Source organism: Cotesia typhae, unplaced genomic scaffold (genome assembly GCF_013202065.1).
Source record: "Cotesia typhae breed Kobodo isofemale line unplaced genomic scaffold, CoteBio_Ctyphae contig_26, whole genome shotgun sequence".
Lineage (NCBI taxonomy): Eukaryota > Metazoa > Arthropoda > Insecta > Hymenoptera > Braconidae > Cotesia > Cotesia typhae.
In genome coordinates this window covers 2,640,391-2,665,143 of record NW_027423732.1, presented here as the reverse complement: position 1 = coordinate 2,665,143, position 24,753 = coordinate 2,640,391, and the positions used below count along the sequence as shown (strand labels likewise).

At 26.8% G+C, this 24,753-nt stretch overlaps 2 protein-coding genes across 4 annotated transcripts; both read left to right on the top strand.

The window, feature by feature from the left end:
• Positions 1–129: 129 nt before the first annotated feature.
• Adar (adenosine deaminase acting on RNA) lies at positions 130–24,450 on the top strand. Of its 3 annotated transcripts, none has more exons than XR_012478879.1 (9): positions 130–644; positions 1,076–1,107; positions 5,371–5,425; positions 7,793–8,620; positions 9,965–10,353; positions 11,003–11,297; positions 11,460–11,650; positions 13,041–13,260; positions 20,466–24,450. XR_012478879.1 is itself a non-coding variant. In XM_074240184.1 (8 exons), the coding sequence occupies exons 1-8, from the start codon at positions 593–595 to the stop codon at positions 13,137–13,139; spliced, it is 1,941 nt and encodes a 646-aa protein (XP_074096285.1). In that variant the 5' UTR covers positions 130–592; the 3' UTR covers positions 13,140–13,887. The 3 variants fall into 3 exon arrangements, 1 of the variants encoding a protein (XP_074096285.1); XR_012478878.1 differs by having other exon boundaries at positions 20,419–24,450; XM_074240184.1 differs by lacking the exon at positions 20,466–24,450 and having other exon boundaries at positions 13,041–13,887.
• LOC141525451 (uncharacterized) lies at positions 2,431–5,222 on the top strand. The gene is made up of 6 exons (XM_074239965.1): positions 2,431–2,441; positions 2,537–2,649; positions 2,723–3,175; positions 3,244–3,564; positions 3,634–3,909; positions 4,027–5,222. The coding sequence occupies exons 1-6, from the start codon at positions 2,431–2,433 to the stop codon at positions 4,581–4,583; spliced, it is 1,731 nt and encodes a 576-aa protein (XP_074096066.1). The 3' UTR covers positions 4,584–5,222.
• Positions 24,451–24,753: the final 303 nt, after the last annotated feature.

Here is a 24,753-nt window from a genome sequence, read left to right as displayed (position 1 = left end):
CTGCATTGCGCACTTTCTCTTGCAACAAAAGTATCCCGAATGGGTAATCTCCCAGAGCCAATTGTAATAATAATAATAATAATAACAAAAGTATCATTGTTACGCTACTGTAGCGCTTTTATTTCATACTTGATTTTAAAAATATTATTTATACAATCCTTAAGTAAAGTGACATACTTAAATCAATCAATTCTTCGTACAAAATTTATTTTTCATTAATATTAAATTTCATAAATTATTACACCAACTTTCTTTGAAAGTAAATTATATATTTTTTTAATTTCTTACTGTTTCAAAATAAGGTTAGAATTGCATCTATAGCAAATATGTATATACATCTACATTCGGATTAGTTTTCTTGAGGATTATTATAAAAAAATGGAATAAAATAACGTCAGTGGCGCTGGTTGTGTTGAGTAAAATATAATCAAAATCAATGCATTAGTGCAGTACTTTTTGGGGGTTGCTTTGCAGATGCTTAATGCACCCTTCTTAACATAATTATTATTATTATTACTATTGTCAATATTAGTGATAATAGAATTTGATTAAAAATAAAAATTTTTAATATTGTAATTTTTTTAAGTTCAAAATGTCTAACGGGGTGCAAGTTTTAAATAATAATCAGTCGCAAATAAAAAAAGGTAATTACTATATTAAATAATATATAAGAATGTTTAGAATTTATCGAAGCTATTTTCAGTAATTTTAATTCATTCAATAAATCAATCACTGATTTTTTTAACTGCATATTTGAGCCACTTTATTTTTGTTTTACATTTAAAAAAAAACGGTAGATAATAGATAAGTTCTCATCGATACTCATAAAAAAGTATTTTTTTTATCAAATAACAAACAATTAGGTTCCTTTGTGAAAATTTTTTAAGTTTGATGATAATTTTTAAATTTGAATAATTTATTGAGCATTTACTAAATTTTTTTTTAAAAGATTGTTTCAAAAATAAAAGATATGCTTTCTACACATTCTCATAATTGGTAGAAATTTTGAAATTTTAATAGTAAGAATTTTATAAAAATTGATAAATTTGAATAATAATTATCATTTATGTTTCAGGATCGCAGTCTGCGAGGCGACAAGCAAAAAATGTACGTATTTATTTATTTTTTCAAACTATTTGCTATTTATATATGGGGTATTCCATGCCAAATCGACCACTTTTGACCCCGACCCTTTTCGATTTGGCCGAAAGTTTTCCATCCTTTTCTACCCTATAAAAAACGGTTCTCAGAATTTTTTTGAATTTTTTTACCTAACTCCAAAAAAGTTATGAATTTTTCAAAAAAATGGCTTTTTTATTTTCAAATAGCCATAACTTTTTCAAAACTAAACATTTAGGTACCTTTTTTCTTTTAAATTTTTGTTTTTAGATGTACTTTCCGATAAAAATATTAAAAAATTTTTGTAAGTCAATACATATGGAATTTTTCAGTTTTTGACAAAAATCAATGATTTTTCGAAGTTCGACATTTTTTTTTTTAATTTTTTTTTTCTAAAATAAACTTTAATCAATTCCACAGTAATCCCTGGAGAACCCAGATTGGGCCGATTTCTCTTTCTATTTTTTTTATTCAATTGAAAAAATATTGTTAAATTTTCAAAAATGGAAAAAAAATTTTTTTTCATAAATTTTATTTATATAATGAGATAAATACAATTCAACGATTTTACGGCATTATATTCACAATTTAGAGGCTTCATCGATGACTGTATTTACCCTGATAGCCAGCGCTTTCTCAGTAAGTGTTGACTTCCAGCAGTTACGGTTAATTTATACATCAAGTTGGCGGTAATTCTTCTCTCAACAACAGTTGTAAGCAAATTGACGGAAATCTACGGCCGCAACTTGAATACAAGTTAACAATCAAACTTGTAGTTAAATTTCTTTTCAACTTTACTACAATTTGAAGGAAATACTTGTACAGCAAGTTTTGACGTCTATTTGCAGAGTAAGTTATAGGTAACTAATAGGTAATCGCTCGCTTTGCCAACTCTTTCCGTCAAGTTTGCTTCAAATTGCGGACGTAGATTGACAGTAAGTTATAGATAAGGTGGCTATCAGGGTAGTAAGATTCAAATTTTAATAAATCAATTAGATCGATAAACTAGGGATAACAATTATCGACTTACCTATAGCCAGTAAACTAGATGCTATAAGCTAGTATGTTTTGATTAAAAGTGCGGCTTTTTCATTTTGAGATCTAAAACATAACCTATAAATCTTTTGTGCAATCTAGTGTTTTATAAAAGATTGTCATTACATTTGTTGTATAAATAAATAATTTCTCTAGTTTATAAGCGCTTTTTTAATTTGTCTTTATGGCGTCAAAAAAGGTATTTGATCGGTGTTGTAATCCTTTTGAGTTGGAATCTCATTTTAAAAAATTGGTTTACGTCCGGCGACTGATATTATGAAAGTAACGTTAGGATTAGATGATAATTATTTATTATGCAGTTCATGTCGAAAAAAGCTTCAGAGTTAGTGAAGTAACAAACAAATGCTCGTAATGATCCTAGTGCTGATGTAAGTGACCGTGAAGACAACTATAGTGACAATAATGACAACAATGATCAGGCTGATAATGATAGTAATACAACTGCCATGGATCTCCCATTATCCTTATCATTCCGTAAGTTTTTTAATTATTTATACGTTACTTGAATACATTTCTAGTAGCTATATGTTTCACTATTATTTTTAAGGTTCCATGTCATTTGATAGTGAACCCAAAGCATCACAATCAAGCTCAGGATCCCAAGTTAGCGCTGCAACTCAATTACCCGTAATAAACCATGCATTAGAATTGTTAAATCAATCACCGATTCCATCGAAGAAATTGAATGATAATCAATTTTTGAACAATAAAATAAATCGGGTATCCGACAGCTTGAAAAAAGTTTTGCTTTCTTCTTCAGATGAAGAATCGATTGATGACGATGGTGAAAATTTTCGCTCTCTAATTAAAATGTTGTATGATAAATTCAACGATAAAGAAACTGATAAGTCTTTGAAAATACAAATTTTAACATTATTACCTGTAAAATGGAGTGAGAGACGTATTTGTGAAACTATGAATACATCAAGACATTTGTCAAGAGTAGCAAAAAATTTGGTTGAAGAAACGGGTTTACTTTCTACACCTGAATCGAAATTAGGTATGGGTAGCGTAAAATCGATGTTTTAAATACACTTGAAAACTAAATTACTCAACATTTTTGTATAGGGAGGACAATTACTGATCAGGTAAAATTAAAAGTTGAAAATTTTTACAACGATGATGAATATAGTGCTCAAATTCCCGGTATGAAAGACTTTGTATCAATTCGAAGTGATGATGGTAATCGGATACACGTCCAAAAAAGACTTATCCTGTCTAACTTAAAAGAATTATACCAATGTTTCTGTGAAATAAATCCTACTGAGAGAATTGGATTTTCAAAATTCGCTTCTTTGCGACCAAAACATTGTGTGTTAGCAGGGGCAAGTGGAACACACACCATCTGCGTGTGTACGATTCATCAAAACGTGAAGTTAATGATGCTTGGTAATTATTAAATTAATTAATAATTATAAATGCGTGAATTTTAAGTTTACTAAATTACTGTTATTTTAGGTGCAAATATTTATTCTTTGACAAGGAACACAGAAAAGCCCATTAAACACTACAACGATTACTTGAGCATGATTATATGTGAAAATCCATCTTTTCAGTGTTATTTAGGTGGATTTAAAAACTGTCCTGGGGTCGATGAGTTGAGTAAAATTTTACTAAAATGTTTTGAGGACCGGGAAATCGAGAATATTACATATAAATATTGGATATCAAAACCGAGAAGTAGTTTAGAAACTATTATTAAGCCTACAGAAGAATTTGTGGAAAAATTTTGTAGTGAGTTAGAAATTCTTCTACCTCATTTGTTCATTGCTAAGGAGCAAGCCCAATTCTTGAAGACATTGAAAGAAACATTGAAACCAAACGAATACGTTATTATTTGTGATTTTGCAGAAAATTATGCCTTCGTAGTACAAAATGCGGCAGCTGGTTTTCACTGGAATAATAATCAGGCAACAGTTTTTCCAGTCGTTATTTATTATACAGTAAATAACAAACTTGAACACAAAAGTTTAGTAATTATCTCAGATTCTAATAAACATGATGCCGTTGCTGTTCATGTTTTCATCGAAATAATAACTGATTACGTGAAAAGTCTTCCTGAACGTTGTAACAAGATTTATTATTTTTCTGATGGAGCTCCTCAACAATTTAAAAACTTTAAAAACTTTGTAAATTTATATTACCACGAAGATGATTTTGATATTCCTGCTGAATGGCATTTTTTTGCGACTGCCCATGGGAAAGGTCCGTGTGATGGAATCGGTGGTATTCTCAAACGACTTGCAGCGAAAGCAAGTCTCCAACTCGCGGTAGACAAACAAATAACGACACCAGAAGAACTTTTTGAATGGGCTTCTGCACCGGATAACTTGCCGAATATTATAGTGAAGTTTTCCCCAGAAGAAGATTATGACACAGCAGTAAATGATTTAAATGATCGATTTTGAAAACGAAACCGATTACAGGAACTCAACAACTACATTGTATAATTCCGGACAAAAATGGTTGTTTACTAGTTAAAAACTTTTCGAATTCGAATGAACACAGAATTTGTAAAATATTTAAACGACAGAGAGAAAAGTAATTAATTTTAGCTGCTCAATTATTGATCTTACTAATTACAGTCATCGATGAAGCCTCTAAATTGTGAATGTAATGCCGTAAAATCGTTGAATTGTATTTATCTCATTATATAAATAAAATTTATGAAAAAAAATTTTTTTTCCATTTTTGAAAATTTAACAATATTTTTTCAATTGAATAAAAAAAATAGAAAGAGAAATCGGCCCAATCTGGGTTCTACAGGGATAACTGTGGAATTGATTAAAGTTTATTTTAGAAAAAAAAATTAAAAAAAAAAATGTCGAACTTCGAAAAATCATTGATTTTTGTCAAAAAACTGAAAAATTCCATATGTATTGACTTACAAAAATTTTTTAATATTTTTTATCGGAAAGTACATCTAAAAACAAAAATTTAAAAAAAAAAAAGGTACCTAAATGTTTAGTTTTGAAAAAGTTATGGCTATTTGAAAATAAAAAAGCCATTTTTTTGAAAAATTCATAACTTTTTTGGAGTTAGGTAAAAAAATTCAAAAAAATTCTGAACCGTTTTTTATAGGGTAGAAAAGGATGGAAAACTTTCGGCCAAATCGAAAAGGGTCGGGGTTAAAAGTGGTCGATTTGGCATGGAATACCCCATATGCAGTTCATTTTATTTAGTTTTTATTTTTAGATGGAGCAAAAGAATAATTCTGGAACTAAAAGACCGGGTGACCCAATCATCGAAGGTAAATTTGATAATTTTTTTATGTCAAGATACTTAAACTTTAGATTGTCAGTAAATATTATCAAAATTTTTCAGTCTTCGTTAATGTTAATCAACATTTGAAAATTATTGGGATTTGTATGAAAAGTAAATTCGTATAGAAAAAATTAAAAAAAAAAATTTACCAGTGACAATTAAAAAAAGACTAAATGCAAATTATTTAAAATTTTGACTCGTGAATAGAAAATATACATGTTATTAAAATTGGAGTTCCAACAAATAATGAAAAAAATTTTAAAAATTTTAATATTCATTCCATTAAAACGAAAATTCTGGAGCTTTATTATTACATTGAAAACTAATATAATTACTTCTTTTTGCATCGTCATTACACGAAATATAATTTTTCTACTAATCCTTTATTTTTGTAAATATGCAATATAAAAAAATATTTCCATGATTATTTAATACATATCGATTTTATTTTCGATAATTTATAAAATATACGCAACAATCGCCGTCAGAGACATATCTAGGATTATAATGTTTTTACACAGTTAGAATCAATATTGTTGAATTTTTTTAGCAATGTATTAGGTCTCAACTATTTTTTTTATTATTATTATTATATTACATTCGAACAACATAATTCATAATTTAATTCTGACTTATCTGACTATAATACGGAACAGATTATATTTGATTACGTGAATACGATCAGATTAAAATCATTTAACCATACAATTAAATTTAACGTAATGGCAACTGAACTAAAAAATTTAATTGTATTACAGGTCTTGTAGAGTTCTGAGATAGAAAATTGTAAACATTATTGATTTTTAAAAACTGCTTAACAAATATGATTGTCTGAATTTTTGTTAACAACAACAATTTCACTGCTACAAAATAAATGTTTGTTATTTATCAATATTTTTTGTTAAAAATATTAAATAGTGGCGACTACAAAGATTTACGATCACCATTATACTATTTTTTCTAATTTTAAATATTTTTATCATTTATTCTTAAGATAAACGGGTAAATTGTTAAATGTGCAGGAGAAGAAACCTGATCAAAGAAATTTTATGAAAAAACGATGTTTATCTGAATTAAATTTTATAAAAATAATGTTGAAGATTGTTATTTATTATATATAAAAAACAAAACATTCCATATTTTTGTCAGATATAATCAATCGCATTTTAATCATCTGTAATCGTCATAAAGTTCTATTTCGATGAAAATTACAATAAAAAAATTAAGAAAACGGTTAACCATTATAGATATCCCTGCAACTTCCCGCTAAATCCATACCAAGGCGTTTAAAATTCCACTGATGATGTTTTTGAGCTCTTCAAGCTCAAAAATACAATTTATGTGTTATTTTGGGCTCTCCGAGCTCAAAAGTCTGATAGAAGTTTCATAGAACACTATTTTTCGAATTTTCAAACCGCAATAACTTTTGAATGAATCAACCGATTTCCATGCGGTTGACGGCATTCGAGGCAGTTTTTTCAGTCTCATAACAAATTTTTGAGTTTAAATTGATCAAACTAGAAATTTCAGCATAACTCCGAAAAAACAATTTTTTCGGTTTTCTTTCGTTCACAATATCTCGCGAATGAATCGACCGATTTTGACCGGATTAGCGGCGATTGACGTGGTTTTTCAAGCTTAAGGGTGGATTAGTTTTTGAAAGTGATCGATAAAGCCGTTTAAAAGTTATTCGAAAAAAATCACTTTCAAAAAAACCTTTTTTCTTATTAATTTTGAGATTTTTCAAAATCTATCGGTCCGAACCGGTTCAAATTCTCAAGCAATTTAAGTTTGAGGGAACTCTTTAGAACGCCGTTTAGTAGCTTCCGATCGGTTTAGTCGTTCAAAAGTTAAAAGCGAGTAACACACACAGGCACCAGCTCGGAGAGCTCAAAATAACACATAATAGGTATTTTTGAACTCGAAGAGCTTAAAAACTTAATAAGTTCAATTTTGAGCACTCAATTACGCAAGTAGCGGAAAGTTGCAGGGATGGCCTTTAGGGTCAATCGTTTTCTTAATTTTTTTCATACAATAACTCAAACGAATCAATTAACTTTTATTTCATTTGCGGCAATCGATGCGGCTAGTAAAGAAGAGAACTAATTAAATTTTCTAATTGATCCGTAAAGTTGTTAAATTTGTAAAGTAATTAAAAAAAAAAAAAAAAAAAAAAATATTTTGATCTTGATATTCATTAAAAATTATCAGTAAAAAATTAAATTATCATCTCTTCTCTCTAACTAAAAGATAAAATGAATCCGGGAAATCCTAAAGTGATAATTTAATCAAGTCAAATATTTTCCGTAATCTATCAACTCGAATAATAATAAAAATAATCATTGAATAACAGGCGCACCAATACCAAAGAAACGTCACAAAAATCCGCAACCCAAGAACGCAGTCTGTGCATTGAACGAATTAAAGACCGGTGCTGTGTATAAAGTGGTATCACAAACAGGACCAACTCACGCTCCAATATTTACAATAGCCGTGCAAATAGACGGTCAATTGTACGAGGGCAAAGGTCGCACAAAAAAAATGGCTAAACACGCTGCTGCTGAATTGGCATTACGGAATATTGTTCAATTTCGTAATACACCTGAAATTCACCAAGCAATTGGCTGCCAGGCATTGACAACAGTCGAACCGGATTTTACATCTGACGTTACAGAAAAGGACAATCATCTTGTTAATGCATTCAAACCATTATTACAAGAACCTAAAAACCCATCAAAATTTATTGACAAAGGTCCAGTTGCGCTTATCAATGAATTGTATCCCGGTGTTATTTATAATTGTGTCTCAGACAATGGTGAAAGTTATGCTAAATTTACGATTGCTGTAACGATTGATGGTGAAACATTCGAAGGGACTGGACCAAGTAAAAAATTGGCTAAAGCTGCTGCCAGTAAAGCCGCTTTAGCTAAATTACGCAATGTTCACAGTTCAACATTTTGTATACCTTTGCCTGTACGTGTACTACCTAATTTTTCAAACTTTTCATCAACTCACGAGTCAATGAGTCTGCCACAAATGTTAGCTGATAAGATTGGCAAGATGGTTAATTCAAAGTTTACTGAATTGATGCAAAATAAACCTCAGCATGCTAGACGCAAAGTACTAGCCGGGATCGTACAAACAAAGGGCAATGACGCTGAATTAATTTGTGTTACTACAGGTAAATACTTTTATTTTCAGTACTAAGCAATTTATGACTAGAATTACTTATCCAAAGATCCATAATCTAGTAATAGGGTCACTTAATAACACATAACTAACGTTTCAGTGAAAATCTTAATGATAAACTACATAAGTTAATAATAACTGTTAGATAGTTAAATTCCGTTCAATATTAGACTTAATCGGATGGTTTAAAAAACTTTTATTTTTGATTTCCTAAATTTTTTTAACTTTCATTTACAGATAGATAAAAACTTTTGTTGTAAGTGTTTCCAAATGTCTTCAAAAATTGATGATTGATTTTGAACAACTGTTATTGATAGACATTTATTTCAGAATAACATAAAACAGATCATAGAGCAATGAAAATTGTTCTCGAATTTTTAAAAATTTTAGAAGCCAAAAGCTGTTAAAAATATAGTAGTTTGTGATAAAAAATTAAAAAAAAAAACTAAACGTTGCGTTTAAAAAAAGATTTAAACTTTAAAATTTTGAAACTTGAAATTTTTAGAATAATTTTTTGCATATTTTTCTGAAAAGTATATGAAAAAAAAATTTTTTTTTAATTATGTTCATTATTAAAAAAATTATGAGCGAAAAAACAAAGAAAAATATGATTTTTTGAACGAGTCGGAATAAATCCTTAAAATTTAGTGAGAAGAGCTAATTTTTGAGAGAGTAAATTTTTGCTGTGTTCACAACAAAAAGTTTTAACTCAGTTAAAATTTACTTTTCTTGAATTCCTAGTCTGTTAGAAAATCGGTTAGTCAACCGACGATATTTCGACCGCGACACAAACTGTAACAGTTCAATTGCGGACATTTCAACCGGATTAGAGTTCAACCGTGAAAATTTCAACCGAATGACAGTTCAACCGTGAAAATTTTAATCTGTTTGGCTGTCTAAAGAGGGTTTAAAAATTGTTAAATTAACTATTTAATTGTGTTAAATTGTTATAGAACCAAAAAATCAATGTTTTTTAATTCAACCGTTTAAGACTGATAAAATTTATATTACTTATTGCAAAAGTTATTTCAATTTATCATTCGAATATTTATTCTTCCAGTAAATTATTCCAATTAAATTAAATTGTTTGGTGGCTATTAACATAACTGAGTATTTGAACATATAATCCAAATTAATCAATAATTCATTAGTAAATTTTTTGTATGTTATTAAATCGTAAAAGCAGAATTTATGGCCCATTCATTAAATTTAATAGTTATACGTTTATTATAAACGGTTAACATTAATAGTCAATGTCAGATTACATGCATGCACGCAAGAATATTACAATATAAAAATAGTAATAGACCAATTTTAACAAGTCTTATTCTTCAAGGTACAAAATGTATATCTGGAGAACATTTAAGTGTAACAGGTGGAGCATTGAATGACTGTCACGCTGAAGTAGTGGCACGACGTTGTTTGTGTGAATACTTGTATCAACAATTGAAACTTCATACAGAAAACCGTAGCGAAGAATCTATATTGGAAGAAAAAAATAAAAAAGGATTCAAACTAAAACAGGGTATACAATTCCACTTATATATAAATACAGCACCCTGTGGGGATGCTAGAATATTTTCGCCACATGAAGAAAATGAGTCTGTTGACAAACATCCTAATAGACGTGCTCGCGGGCAGTTGAGAACAAAAATAGAATCCGGTGAAGGTACTATTCCTGTTAAAAGTAGCGAAGGAATTCAAACATGGGACGGTGTACTTATGGTAAATTTTTATATTTATTACAGTAATTAATAATGTACAAAGCGGAAACTTGATTGTTGGAAGTATTATTTAAAAACTTTATGGTCTTATTATTAAATTATAAATAATTTAAATTTAACTAAAAAAAAGTTTTACTATGAATAATATAGATTTCTTACAAAAATTCAAATTATCAAGATTCCACTGTAGATATATAAAGCCGCTAAAAAATGAGATATCTATTTTTTTTTTTTTTTTTTACAATCCAACATCTTTTCCTCTTATAAAGTCTAAATTGAAACTTTTCTTTTTTAATTATTCAATAATCAAATTTTTTACCATTATTTAATTATAAATGTTAATTTGATTTTGCACACTACTAGCGTGAACGCTAGGGAGTGTTTTATTATCAAATGATCATTTCACGAGAATTTTTCTGCGTAAAAATGTTTAAACTATTTCCAATCGATAAAAATAGATTGAAAAAAAAAAAAAAAAAAAAAAAAAAAAAACTATACTATCATACAAATGATTTATCAACTATTATTTCTAGCATAATTTGCAATAAATTCACAAACAAATAACGATATTTCATTTTTCAGCGCTCTCAACAATTGTCTTATAGGGTTTTGTTTTTTTTTTTATTTCTAAAAATTTTTTTTTTCATTAGGGACAAAGACTGCTGACGATGTCGTGTTCGGATAAAATAGCTCGATGGAACGTACTAGGTGTGCAAGGTGCATTACTCAGCCACTTCATCGAGCCTATTTACTTCCACAGCATCGTTCTCGGCAGCCTATTAAATCCTAGTCATATGTATCGTGCGGTGTGCGGCAGAATTGAAAATACAATTCAAGGATTGCCGCCACCATATCGATTAAATAAACCACTTATGAGTTTAATTACGTCTTCCGAAGTTAGACAGCCGGGTAAGGCGCCTAATTACAGTGTCAATTGGACAACAGGTCAGCATTTATTTATTCATTTTTACTTATTACTTATTACATATATCTATTAGTATAATTATTAGTTCATAAATTATAACGTAAGTTGAATTTAAAATTAAATAATTAATACTTACTGATATTCATTTATTACCTTCCATTTTAACTTGTTTTATTTTATAGGACAAACTGAAGCTGAAGTAATCAATTGCACAACGGGAAAAGATGAATTGGGGAAACCATCAAGAATCTCAAAACAGGGTCTATTTCGTATGTTTTTTAATTTATTGGGAAAGATAAGTACAATTGATGATGTAGATCGTGATATATGCCATCAATACCTTGATGCTAAATCTACAGTTCAAGATTATTCGGTAATTGATAATTTAATGTTTTATTAATTAAGTTTATAAGGATATTGTTATTACACGACTAATAATGCGAAAGCATGACACGAACGAGTACTTTATTCTCCAGTAGCATTGAATTTAAACAAGATACTTGAACACAATTTTAATACATAATTAGACAACTCTTGATTGTAACAGTTTACAAAAATTCTATACCTATACTAGCAACAAAATTAGACAATATTTTCGAGCCGTGTTGAATAGTACTTGATCAAATCCGCTTATTTCTTCTTTTTTTGATACTGAGGAATAAAGAATATTTTCGTTCAAGTCTTCTCCGAAAATCTTGGTCAAGTTTCTGCAGCAATTCTTTGACGATTCTCGAGCAAAAATGTGTCAAAAGAATCTTGAGTTAGAATTTGAAATCTGCGTGTAAATATTTGACCAAGAATCTTGACCCAGACTTCTACGAAGCTTATTCCAAATTGTTGCTAAGATAGTTCTCATAAAGAATTGCTATCCTTTCCGAATCATATTTTTTGTTCGCGTTAGAAATTTTTTTTGATTTATTAACAACTTTTTTCTGAATTCAAAGTCTAAACATGTTTTCTGCTTCCAAAAATAAAGTCTTTGACTTCAAAAAACAATTTTGCCAAGCCTTCACTAGTTAGTCAATTAGTTCGTCTTTATGATACGAATAAGTGGTTAAAAACTTTAAAGCAAACGGATAGTTTTTCAGTTTTCTAGACCTATTTGTTCAAAACGTTTGTTGAAAATTTTATTTTTATAGGAGAGAATTTTTTTTTTCAAAACTTACATTTTTTCTATTTACCTAAAATTCATAAACTAATTAAGAGCGCTCTTAGTATTTCTCTAGAATTTGATATATTCGGTTGATTATGAGGTATGAAAAAAATCTAGTTTATAAATCTAGATAAATTGGTTAATTTTTATCACAACACGCCTGAACATAAAATCCAGAACAGTTACACAACATGCTCAATTTTGTAAAAAAAAATACCATCCAGCGTTAGAAATAAAAATTTCGTAAATTCTCGACAATAATAAATTTTATTTCTTTTTAAGTAATTTTATGAATCAGTATTATAATTTATTTTTTATGAAAAATTAAATGAGCTTCATGAATCGTATACTATTGAATTTTTAAAGCTTTTGGTTACATAGGTATAAAACGATTATCTTTTTGATTTAAAAAAAAAAAAAAAAAAAAAAAAAAAAGACAGATTATTAGACAAAGTTTGTCATGGAATCATCATATATTCTTAATTTATCAAATCTAGAAAACAAATTTCGCAATTCTTCTGTATTTTTTTAAAACTATTTTATTAACAACTTCAAACCTTGCACGTATATCATTTTAATATTTTTTTTTTTTTTGTTCATTTTTATTTAGCACGCTAAACGTCAATTAAAGGAAGCATTTGTGCGAGCACAATTAGGCAATTGGGTGAAGAAACCAATTGAGCAAGACATGTTCGAAGTTGATATCTGACTAATTAATAATGACAACAGTGATAATTTCAGCGGAAATAATACTAACAGCAGCAACAATAATAACAATAACAATACTTCTGATAACAACAGTAATAACCTACCGGCATTTAACTATACAGGTGATTATATTGATATTAATAATGAAAGGCCTCATAAATATTATCAGTATCAGTATTTAGCTCATAATGCAAACTAGATCGCACGTTCGGCGTGTCACGACACGGCAGAGTTTGGCGTTAGTAAAGCATTAATCGTAGGAACTCGCACTTAATTAGTTATTAATTAAAAATTGACATTTTTCATGTTTTCTTATTTATTTATTCAAATATATGTTTTTACAGTAAAAAGATTTAAAATTGTTTTGAAATTGTAAAAACTATCGTAAAATATTGTTTTTTCTAATAATTTTAAATTAAATGTTTTATGAAAATTTAATAATGAAAAATTTTAAATCATATTCTTTCAACGTTAATCAAAAACAGTAAAAACATATAGCACCATTAGAATTTTATTAAACTATTGTTTAACGATTGATAAATTAGAATTAAAATTTTTTAAATTTCATCATGATAAAAAATGAGTAATAACTCGTAACAATAATAGCCATTAATATAAAATTCGCGTAAAAATTATATTAACATATCGTTTGTTCAATATGTATAGCAATACATATAATAATTAGATATAATTAATTACTTAACTAAGTAACAATCTAATGAATAATCGTTTGCATTGTATCAAGCATATGTAGAGTTAAATAAAAAATTTTCTAGTAATCGGATTGTAAAAAATTAGAAATTAAAAGTTTCAATATTTTAATTTTTAAAATAATCTTTCACTACTATTAAAATAAACAATTAAATAAATTTTAAAATTCATAGTTAATATATTGATAATTAATAGTGTAATACTGGATTACATTTATTAAAAAATAGAAGTGCATAGTTCGAACTTATTGTAATTCGTTCTTTTTTTAGGTAAAGCTCTATGAAATTGTAAGTTTTTAAAAATCGATAAAAAATCGATTGCTTTAAAAAAAAAAAAAAAAAAGAAATTCAATTGCTGACATGGGTATTTTTTAATAAATTTGAAATGTTTAAGGGAGGGGGTATTCTAGTCTAGAATTTCAAAAAAATCGATTTTTTTTTCATGTTTTCAAAGTTTAACTATCTAAGAATATGTGTACGAAAGGATTTTTGAAAATTCGAATTATTTTCGGAGATATAGGCATTTTACTGACCCGGTCTCCAAACTGGTTAGGCACGGTATAATCGGTATAATCAGTAAAGCCGTTTAAAAGTTATTCCAAAAAAACCACATTTGAAAAAATTTTTTTCCTAATTTTTTTTAATATTTCTTAGAATATACCGGTCCGAATCGGTCCAAATTGTATTAAAAGTCTAAATTCGGTCAACCCTTTCAAATTGCGTCAACAGCGATCAAATCAGATAAACCGTTCAAAAGTTATGAGAGAGTTACATACATACATACATACACATTAGGGTGGTCCTTATGTTGGGTTTTTTGAAATTTTTTTTCACGATAGTTCAAAATCGGTTCAAAATCTATAAAAAAAAAATCATGCCAAGTTATAGCTCTTAATTTTAATATTAACCCGCGCCCCCCGACGGTCAAAGTTTTAAAGGAAAATAACATGGGAAAAGTTATATATTTACTTTGGAATTTTTTACGTCATAAACTAACCAACAAATCACATCAAAAAATATTTTTTCTAATGCAAAATTTAACGGTCTACAAAAAAGGTCTCTTATCATTTTTGATAATTCTAACGGTTTTGAAGTTATTCGAGGTCTAAATTGAAACTATAATCTTTTTCATAGTTTTTTCTGTTTTTTTGGTCATTTAATAGTTCATAAATCATGAACCGGTTATTCTTTATAATCTCATTGGATTTTTTTGTTTAGAAAATTTTCAAAGTAACTGTAACGTTGGAATAATAGTAACACCAATTCATTTTTTAGCCTGAACTGTCGAACATTTTAAAGATTTTTAACTTTTTTTGGATACAAAAGAAATTCGGGACCTATTGTCTCGATTTTTATTGTTATTGGTACAAATATCAACAAACTCCAATTTCAAATTTTGATTTCTGGTTAAAAACATTTTAGAAACCGATCATGCCGCCATCTATTAGATTTTACTTCAATCTCTAACACTAAAATTAATTCTCAGATTACTCATAACCTACATTTATTTCTCAGCTTGATCAAAATCGTTCAATTACTAGTACTGATGCCTTTTTGATATATAAATAAATTTTTTGAGTTCATTTATCCGATATTTAAGTAATCAGTTAAATATGGAGTTATCACGTTTACGTCAAAACATTTTTTTGATTGGTGATGTTAACGTTCAAATCGTAGGTAACAAATTACCATCGAAATTGCAAGCTTTGAAAGTGTTATTTTTTTATACACGTATTTTAAATAATACTATCACAGATAGTGTTGCTGCAGTGATTGATGAAATTATTGCACGATGGATGGCAAAAGCTATTTATATATTGAAAATGTACATGCTTCGGGAGCAATTGTCATTGAAAAAGGTGAAGATAATAAACTACGGCAAATATGTGTTTTTGTGACAATGGTTTATGTTAAAGCTTGGTTTTCGTCGTCAAATAGTGTCAAAGCTCCGTACCATGATCTTCAGTTCATAAAAGAACTCAACAACTTTAAGGCAATCAACAGTAATCTTGCTACTGTGGCAATTAGTAGATTTATGAATCACTTGTGGTATTTATCACCAGAATTAGCAATCATGGCTATTTTTGATGAGGAAGTTTCACAAGAAACAAAATTAAAAATTGTCGCTAAGCTGCGTAAAGAAGAAGAAACAATTGTGATTGATGATATTCCGGAAGAAGACTTGGATTATACTAGTGAAAAATGTAGTGTTAAACGCTTTCAAATTAAGAGCATAACTGAATTATTATATAATGATATTGACTTTTTCGTAACTGCAGAATCGATCAATTTTTTCAATAGATTCGAGTTACAAACAGAATTTTCAAAGATTCATCCTTCTGAATGGGCTCATAATGAACACTATAAAACTGCATTACGATTCGCTAAAAAACTATCGGTTGTGAATGACTGTGCTGAAAGAGGAGTTAAACTAGTGCAAGATTTTTGTAATCGTTATACTAAGGATGAAAAACAAATGCAATACGTGTTACAATTGGTTAAAGATCATCGTCAAATGTTTCCTGACGCACTTAAAAAAACTAATGTAAAAACTTCATGAAAGTATCTGTAATTAAAAATAAAAATGGTAATGTTTGTACATTTTCGATTCATTAAAATATTAATAATACACTTCATTAATTGATTAATACTTTTCACGTAAATTATAGTTCAAAATTATATGCACAAGTAAAAAAATTAATCTAATATGAATAATAACCCGTCTATGATTGTTAAATTATTAAATGACCAGAAAAAACTATGAAAAAGATTATAGTTTCAATTTAGACCTCGAATAACTTCAAAACCGTTAGAATTATCAAAAAATGATAAGAGACCTTTTTTGTAGACCGTTAAATTTTGCATTAGAAAAAATATTTTTTGATGTGATTTGTTGGTTAGTTTATGACGTAAAAAATTCCAAAGTAAATATATAACTTTTCCCATGTTATTTTCCTTTAAAACTTTGACCGTCGGGGGGCGCGGGTTAATATTAAAATTAAGAGCTATAACTTGGCATGATTTTTTTTTTATAGATTTTGAACCGATTTTGAACTATCGTGAAAAAAAATTTCAAAAAACCCAACATAAGGACCACCCTAATACACATATATACGGACACAGTAACATCATCGGGAAAATGGTTGGAATCGCTTTCTAGGACCTCAAAACGTAGAAATCTGATGAAAACTCCATTTTTGGAATTCGGGGTGAAACCAATAATTTTCTAATTTTTCAACGATTTCAATTTTCTTAGCGTGAAGTTCATAACGAGGAGAAATAAAAAATTGAATACTTTGAATAATTAAAGGTAAAAAACTTGATCTTTCATAAAGTTTTAAATTCTTCTAGTTCAACATATAGTTTTTTACACTCTTTAGAATTTTATTCACATTTTAAGATTTCAAGTTCAAAATGTACCTATCTATATTTTCAATCTTTGATTTCGGGAATATTACTTTAAAGTTAAAAATTCTGTTTTTAAAGTAAAAAAAGTGTATGTACGGGCAAATATCGTTTGGTTAAGAAATTTAAGTATTAACTTGAAAAAATACCAAAAAAAAAATTTTTTTTTAGATTAACTCTCAAATCTAATCAGATCTAAATCTTGAAATCCTTTCGAAAGTCGTATCGTAGAATTTAATCGGTTGATTCGTTTTTGAGAATCCATACGATACACACACACTATTGCGGAAATAGTCAGAGAAGCTTCCTAGGACCTCAAAACGTGGAGATCTGATGAAAACTTGACTTTCGAGAATCGGACCGAAATCAATAACTTCCCTTTTTTTCGAAAATTTTTAATTTTCTTAGCGGAAAGTTAAAAAAACTATCTAAAATTGTCTCTATCTGTTTTTCTCACAAAAGAACTTTTTTTCTGAAAAATTTTTCTAAATGAAATTTTCATCATAAAAAAAAAAAAAAAGTTTAAAATTGTATCATATGAGTATTTGGACAATTTAGTGTTGTTTTAATTAATAGTTTTTTGTTATTGATGTATTCTTCCTTCTATTGCTTCGTAAAATAAAAATATAAGTAAAGTTGCGGCACATTTTCACTTAAACTATTTTGACTAAAGTTACTAAAATCCGAGTTATTTTTTCGGTTGCTGTCGATACGAAAAAATAAAAAAATCTCTCCATCATTATTAATAATGTTTGAACTTTTTATTACGTTATAGGAGTTTTTAAAGAATGTTTTTTGCTTATAATCTCGATTTTGATTAAAATAAAATTACAAAGCTTATATAAAAAGGGAACGAATTGCTGAAAACATTAATTACCAATAAAATTATTTGGCTTAACTACATATTGTTTTCTATGAATATCAAATTTTAAAAATTTTAATAAGTCACTACCAAGTATCGTAGCATAATAATTATTAATAATAAACAAGGTATTCTATGCATAATTTGCTTATAATAACTGATGTATTTTATCAACGTATTGCATCATTTCAAGGCTGTGACCTCAAGTTGAAATTGAAAAAATCGAAATTTTTATAAACAATAGTTAAAAGTAGTAATGTTTTGTTTTTATTTAAATGAAATTTCTTTGCTGACGGATGTGAAATTTTCAAGCGTTACGAAAAATTATGATTGCCGCTACTATGGTAACTGTTTTCATGATAATCATTGCTATTATAATTATTACTACAGTAAATGTTGCCATAGTAACAATCATGGACTAATTGACTGATTCTGTAACGCTTACGTGACAACTATAATGACGAAAAAATTTCACTTCTGTCGTGCGTGTAGGCACACGCACAATTTTTTGTTTAAGGTAGTTGTCGTGGTTAAGATATACCATCAGAAAATTCTAAATTTCTATGTACTTATCAAGAACATAATGATACAATTACCCCAAAAATTTTAAGTCGATTGACTCTCTATAAGCCGAGATGAATTCAATTAAAAATTTGATATTTAACATTAATTGCATACGCACTCTGCAATTCTGTACCAGTTTTTTAGTTATAAAAAAAAAAAAAAAAACTGTCAAAAAACTTTCAAAAAACTGACAGTCTTTTGATGTATTTATTGTGAGTTTAAAAAAAAAATGAAAAAAAATTTTTGACCGTCTAATTGTTTATAAATAACGGATTAAAGTTTAACAATTTATGAAAAAATATATATCTACGAAATCGGACAGAAACAATTGTATGGGTTGCGTCTCCACGGGTACAATCTTGCGTAAAAATTATGGATTTTTTGACAATATTGCACCATGACAACTACCTTAAGTTATTAGTAAAATAGAATTAATAGTTATCTAGTTGTATTTTTAAAAATACTATCGAAAATACATAATGAATTTACGAAAGTTTTTAACTTAGAATAGTTGACCAATTGATATTAATAATGATAATAATTAACTTCTGTGAATCTTAAGATCATTGCCTCACTATGCTCTACTTAGATGTACTTGATTAATTAATTATGTTTCACAAAACTAAGAGTTTGTTGAGTAAAATGATTATAAATAATTTGTGGATTAACTCTGCCGTTAGTGATACACTGCCCGATGTCTATCCAGTTTTTGTATCATTGAGTTAATTTATTTATTTACCTTAGAAAAATATAACTGCCTACAAGTATTATTTATGAAACAAAGAATATGTCAATAATATTATTTGACTTAACGCAATATCAAAAATTAATTAATCGTTAACAAATTATTAAGAATTAAAATAAAATCAACTTACAATTAAAATTAATTTTTATTTTTTTAATTATTTTATTTTAATTCAGAATTTTTGTGCCAATGTTAGTTTTGTTAATTAAAACAAAATTAAAATAATCTTTATTTTATAATTATGTATTTTTTTTTCGCTCAACGGTGAGTTGAAAAAGACAATTGAGTATCTACAACTTTTATTATGACGAGCTCATAACTCATAGAATTAAAATTACAAAACACAAAAGTTGAAGACACTCAAGAGTAATTTAACAATTAAGTTTAATCAATTGATAATTGTATTGTGAATAATATTAATTATCTTTACAATTAATAACTCACGAATAATAACTAAGAATACTTTTGTTATTAACCCGTCAACATTTCCATTAAAAAATTTTTGCACATGCTTATATCGCCAGAAAAAAAATTTGTTTGTGCTCAGCCGCTGTGAAATTTTTTCAAACTAAATCGTTTAATTTTAGAATTATCATTGTTTGGATATGTAATACATTCCTCGACCATTTTACAACTTTTTATTTTTTAAACCTTGAATTTTTCCAAATTTTTGTTTTAAAACAGAGAATAAGTTGATTTTTTAGAAAATTCGTAAATAATAAAAAAAAAAAAAAAAAAAAAACGTTAAAATTATGTGAGATGGGTTAAAATCAGAAAATAAAAAAACTCATTAATTGTTGAATGACATGAAAATAGTTCTTGCCTTTTTGAATTTGCTTCCATAATCAATCATTGTAATAAACACTACGAATCAATAATTAGTATTTAATGTTCAATAATAAACAATGATGATAGTTATTTAAGTCATACAGTAAAATATTTCGATTTAGATGCAGTAATTATAACTCAATTTTTTCATATCACAAACAAAAAGTCTAAAACACAATCTGCGGAAATAAATCAAAGTTTTACTGCAACTAGACTTAACACGCTCGCTTCGCTCGCCTTCATTCTTTTAAAAATCCCACCACTATCTCAGTCGACAAATCAACAACCGAATAAAATAGTCACAGAAGTGACGTAAAACGATACGACATCCGGCCATCAACTTTTTAGAAGAGGATTAACGATTGATAAATCTAAAGAGTAGCCTTTCAAACTACTTTTATTTAGAAAAAAATGTAGAAATTATACAACTATCTATTATTAATTGCGCACATGATTATTGTTATTTATTAATTATCAATAGTATAAAAAAATAAGCAGCGAGTGAACAAAATTTGATCGAACAATTTGTTACTTATTTGAACAACTTTTATTTGTAAATTATTGGCTATAAAAAAATTAAATAATCTAAAAATTATTAAGTAATTGATATTTCAGTGCTTTGATGTATCATTCATTTATTACATATTTTTTATTTTTTTATAAGTCAATAATTATCTTTATCATAAATTTATTCTCACGATCACTCAAACCATTTGTATTTAAAAAGTCATTTTGTTGTTATAATGTTATTAGTTTTTTAATTCAGGCTAGAGTTAACAATAATTACATCGTATTTAATGTTTTAGCTCATTGTATATGAGTATGGACGGTATTAAGCAAAAGCGCTGAAAAAAATTTTCAACAAAAATAAACTAAGATAAAGAATAATTCAATTTAACTCGGTAGTTGGCTACGTATAGAGTAACTAATTTAAAATTCCATAGAAAGTAATAAATATTTTTTATTGAAAATTTTAACGTTAAAATTAAAAGTGTTCTGTACAACAGTATTAATAAACAATAATTTTCTGGCATAGAATCTCTTTTTAATATTGTGATAACATAGGATAATTTACAACTATGATTGCATATAGCGATTTCTTCCTTGTTAAAGATTTAGTATATAAAATTGTAATATAATATCAGACAAAATCAATACTATAACAAGTGTGATTAATTTCGAAGGGTCATTCTGGTTCTAGCGCTCAAAAAAAGCCAATATTTATGATTTTTTTAAACAAAAATTAATATAAAATTTACTCAGCACAATAAATACACTTTTGAATAACACATCAAATATCTAAATTTATTTTTTTTTATTTTTTATACGAATAAACGGCGGGTGAAGGGAGCTTCTCTAAAACGTTGGTATGTCATTAACGTACATGATAACTTGATAACAGTTGATCTATAACACAAAAACCAAAATTATTTACCATCAATATATAAGTAGTGACACTGAAGTTAGCAGACATTAAAAATTATTTTTAAATTTAATAATAATGCAATTATTATAAAAAAAAATTAAATTAAAAAATTTCACAGGTGAAAATTAATATAAATTACAAGTAAAAATTTTTAGAAGCATTTTTTTATTGTAATTGATTTGTTATTAAAATTTTTAAAATTGATGAAGATTTATTGATAAATAACAAAATTCTGGGCATTAAAAAAAAAAAAAAACTGAAAGATGAGCCTTTTTTTTTTTTAGAGGTGTGCGAATATTCGAGATTTCGAATTATTTGAAGCGAATCAAATCGAATTATTTGAGTTGAGATTCGATCCGAATATTCGAATTGTTGGAATAGTTCGAATAGTTTGAATATTTGAGTAATTGCATGCTTTTCACATTTTTTTTAATCATTTTTCTGAAGATTTTACGTATAAGAAAAGAAAAATTGACATGTCAAGTTCGTAAAATGATTGATCTTCGGTTGAGAAATCATTAATTTTATAGAATTAGTAGTTCTAAATAACTTGATAAAATTTTTTAATAAGATCAACCATTTTCATGAGTAAAATTCCATTAATTTCATATCAAAAAATGCCACTAGTCACAAAAATTAAGAAATATAAAAAAAATTTTACTCCGAGGAAAATGATCGTACAGCAAAATAAAAAATAAAGAAAATTGTAGCTCCAAGCGTCTAGTTTTCAGATACGACCATAAGAATTTTTTTTTTTTCATGTTTGGATCTTGAGAAATCCTAAAAAAAACTACAAAAAAAAATTTTCCAAATTTTTTCTCGTCTCAAAAAAGGTCTAAAGGCTTCAAAAAATTTTTTTCATTCAAAAAATTGACCTAAAGGCAATCAGCGAAGCTTAAACGTTGTAAAATAATATAGTTGCAGTAGTCCGAACACCAAAAATTTTAACACAATACATTTAAATATATTTATATTTTACTTTTTTACTTTCGAAAAATTAAAAAAAAAAAAAATTTTTTTTTAAAGCTACAAACCAGAATGACTCTTTAATTTATTTAAAGTTTTTTGTAATATTTTTATTATTGAAATTTATTTTTTTTAAATTTAATAAATCATGTGATTTACATTGAAGAAATTTTAATCAAAATAAAATTAATGTTATAGATTATTTTGCAAGCAATTTTAATCAATGACAAAAACTTCTTTTGACAAAAATGACAAAAATGACAAAAACATTTCTTTTTTAAGTGTACTACTATAAAATCTTGCCTTCTTTGATAAATATAAGCTTTTGAATAATACCGTTCATAGAATTGTAGATATTACCTTGCCGAAAAATTGTTAATCTAGTACTCTTGTCTGTAGAATTAAGACATAGGTTTTGTAAAAAATAATTTTCTTAATAAAAGAAAATGAAATCTGAAGAAAGAAAGTATTTTTTTTTTTTCTAAAATTGTATCTGATTGTTATTATTTTCTTCTTATCCGTTTATGCGATTTTTATTCCAAAAAATTAGTTATCGAACACCAGCAAAATTATTCTCGATCTCAATAAACAATTATAATGTCATATCAACTTAATAACGACATAAAATATCCCTTAAATTTAAAACCGGAAAACGTCTAGATGGTTGATTAAAATTTTCACATGTTCTAGTGAATCCTTTTATCAACACACTAAAATTTTCTTTTAAAAAGAAAATTATTTTTCAAGTCGTAGATACCATATCAAAACAATAATTTTAGATTCTATGTGAAAAAAATATCTTTTGAAAAATTTTAATATGCTTAACAATATAACAATGTTCCATCGAATTGCTAGTGTAATCAAGTACCAATTATAATTTTTAAATATTAATTCTGCGTTTTTATTATTGCAAACAGAATCTAAAGTTTCAATTAAATAATTCATGTAACCGTTGAAAATATCCTTTTTGAAAAATAGAAGCATATTTAATAATCTAATTAAGACATGACCAATAAATCAAATAAATTTTCAGTGTTGTCTAGTACCACGAAAAACTGTTGTTATCATTATCCATTAATGAAAGTAATAGCGCTGTAGATTATTTCAATAAACATTTTGATTTAGTCAAAATATTGAAGAAAATTTTTGACACGTTTAAAAATAAAAAAAATTTTTAATTGATATCACTGAAATCAATAAAAACTTACAATTAGTAAATCTTTGTTAATTAAATAATAAAGCACTGCTCAACTGATCATAATAATAATGATAATTATTATTCACAATAAATTAAAGTGTAAAAATGTCGAAAAATATTTAAAATCTAGAATTTTAGAATTTAGAGTTCTTCCATTTAAATTTTTGGAAAGACTTGCGTATATTTAGCAATAATTTTTTTGAATTAGGAGTTTGGTAATTGAAATCATAACGAATTAATAAATAAGTGATTAATTGGAAAACAAACTACAAAATTTGTAAACATCAATTCGTTCGTAAAAACATTTATCGATATCGGTGAAATTCACTGCTTACATTAATAATTATTAAATGATTTATTGTAAAAATTGATGTTTGAAAAAATTATTGAATGAAATAAATATAAAAACTGTAATCTAGGCAACAAAATCGCTGCTAGTAATATAAGCTTCGATAGTGCCTCTAGACGTACTTCGATTAATAAAAAAAGAAAAAATCATGAAAAAAAAAAAATTTAATAAAAAATAAAAAAAACTTCACTTTAAAATTATTATGACAATTTTAAAGTAATAATAATTAAGTAATTATTAATAAAATGTTTTATTTACTAGTAAATATCAAATGAAATTACTATTTTTTATGTAGATTATATTTGTTGCAATTTTCCCCTTTCCTTTGTCCTTCTTATGTGATGATTTAATTTATTCATAAGTTCTTATAAATCAATTACCTAAAAAATTTTTGTCTCTTCAACAAATAATGATTAATATTTGCTCATTCCTAAATGACGTCTAGGGTTAACCATTTTCCAATTTTTCTTGAATAACTTCAATATTATATTTCAAATTTAAAAAAAAAAAAAAAAAAACGGAAAAATTTTTTTTCATCTTAATTAATATTAATTGACAATTT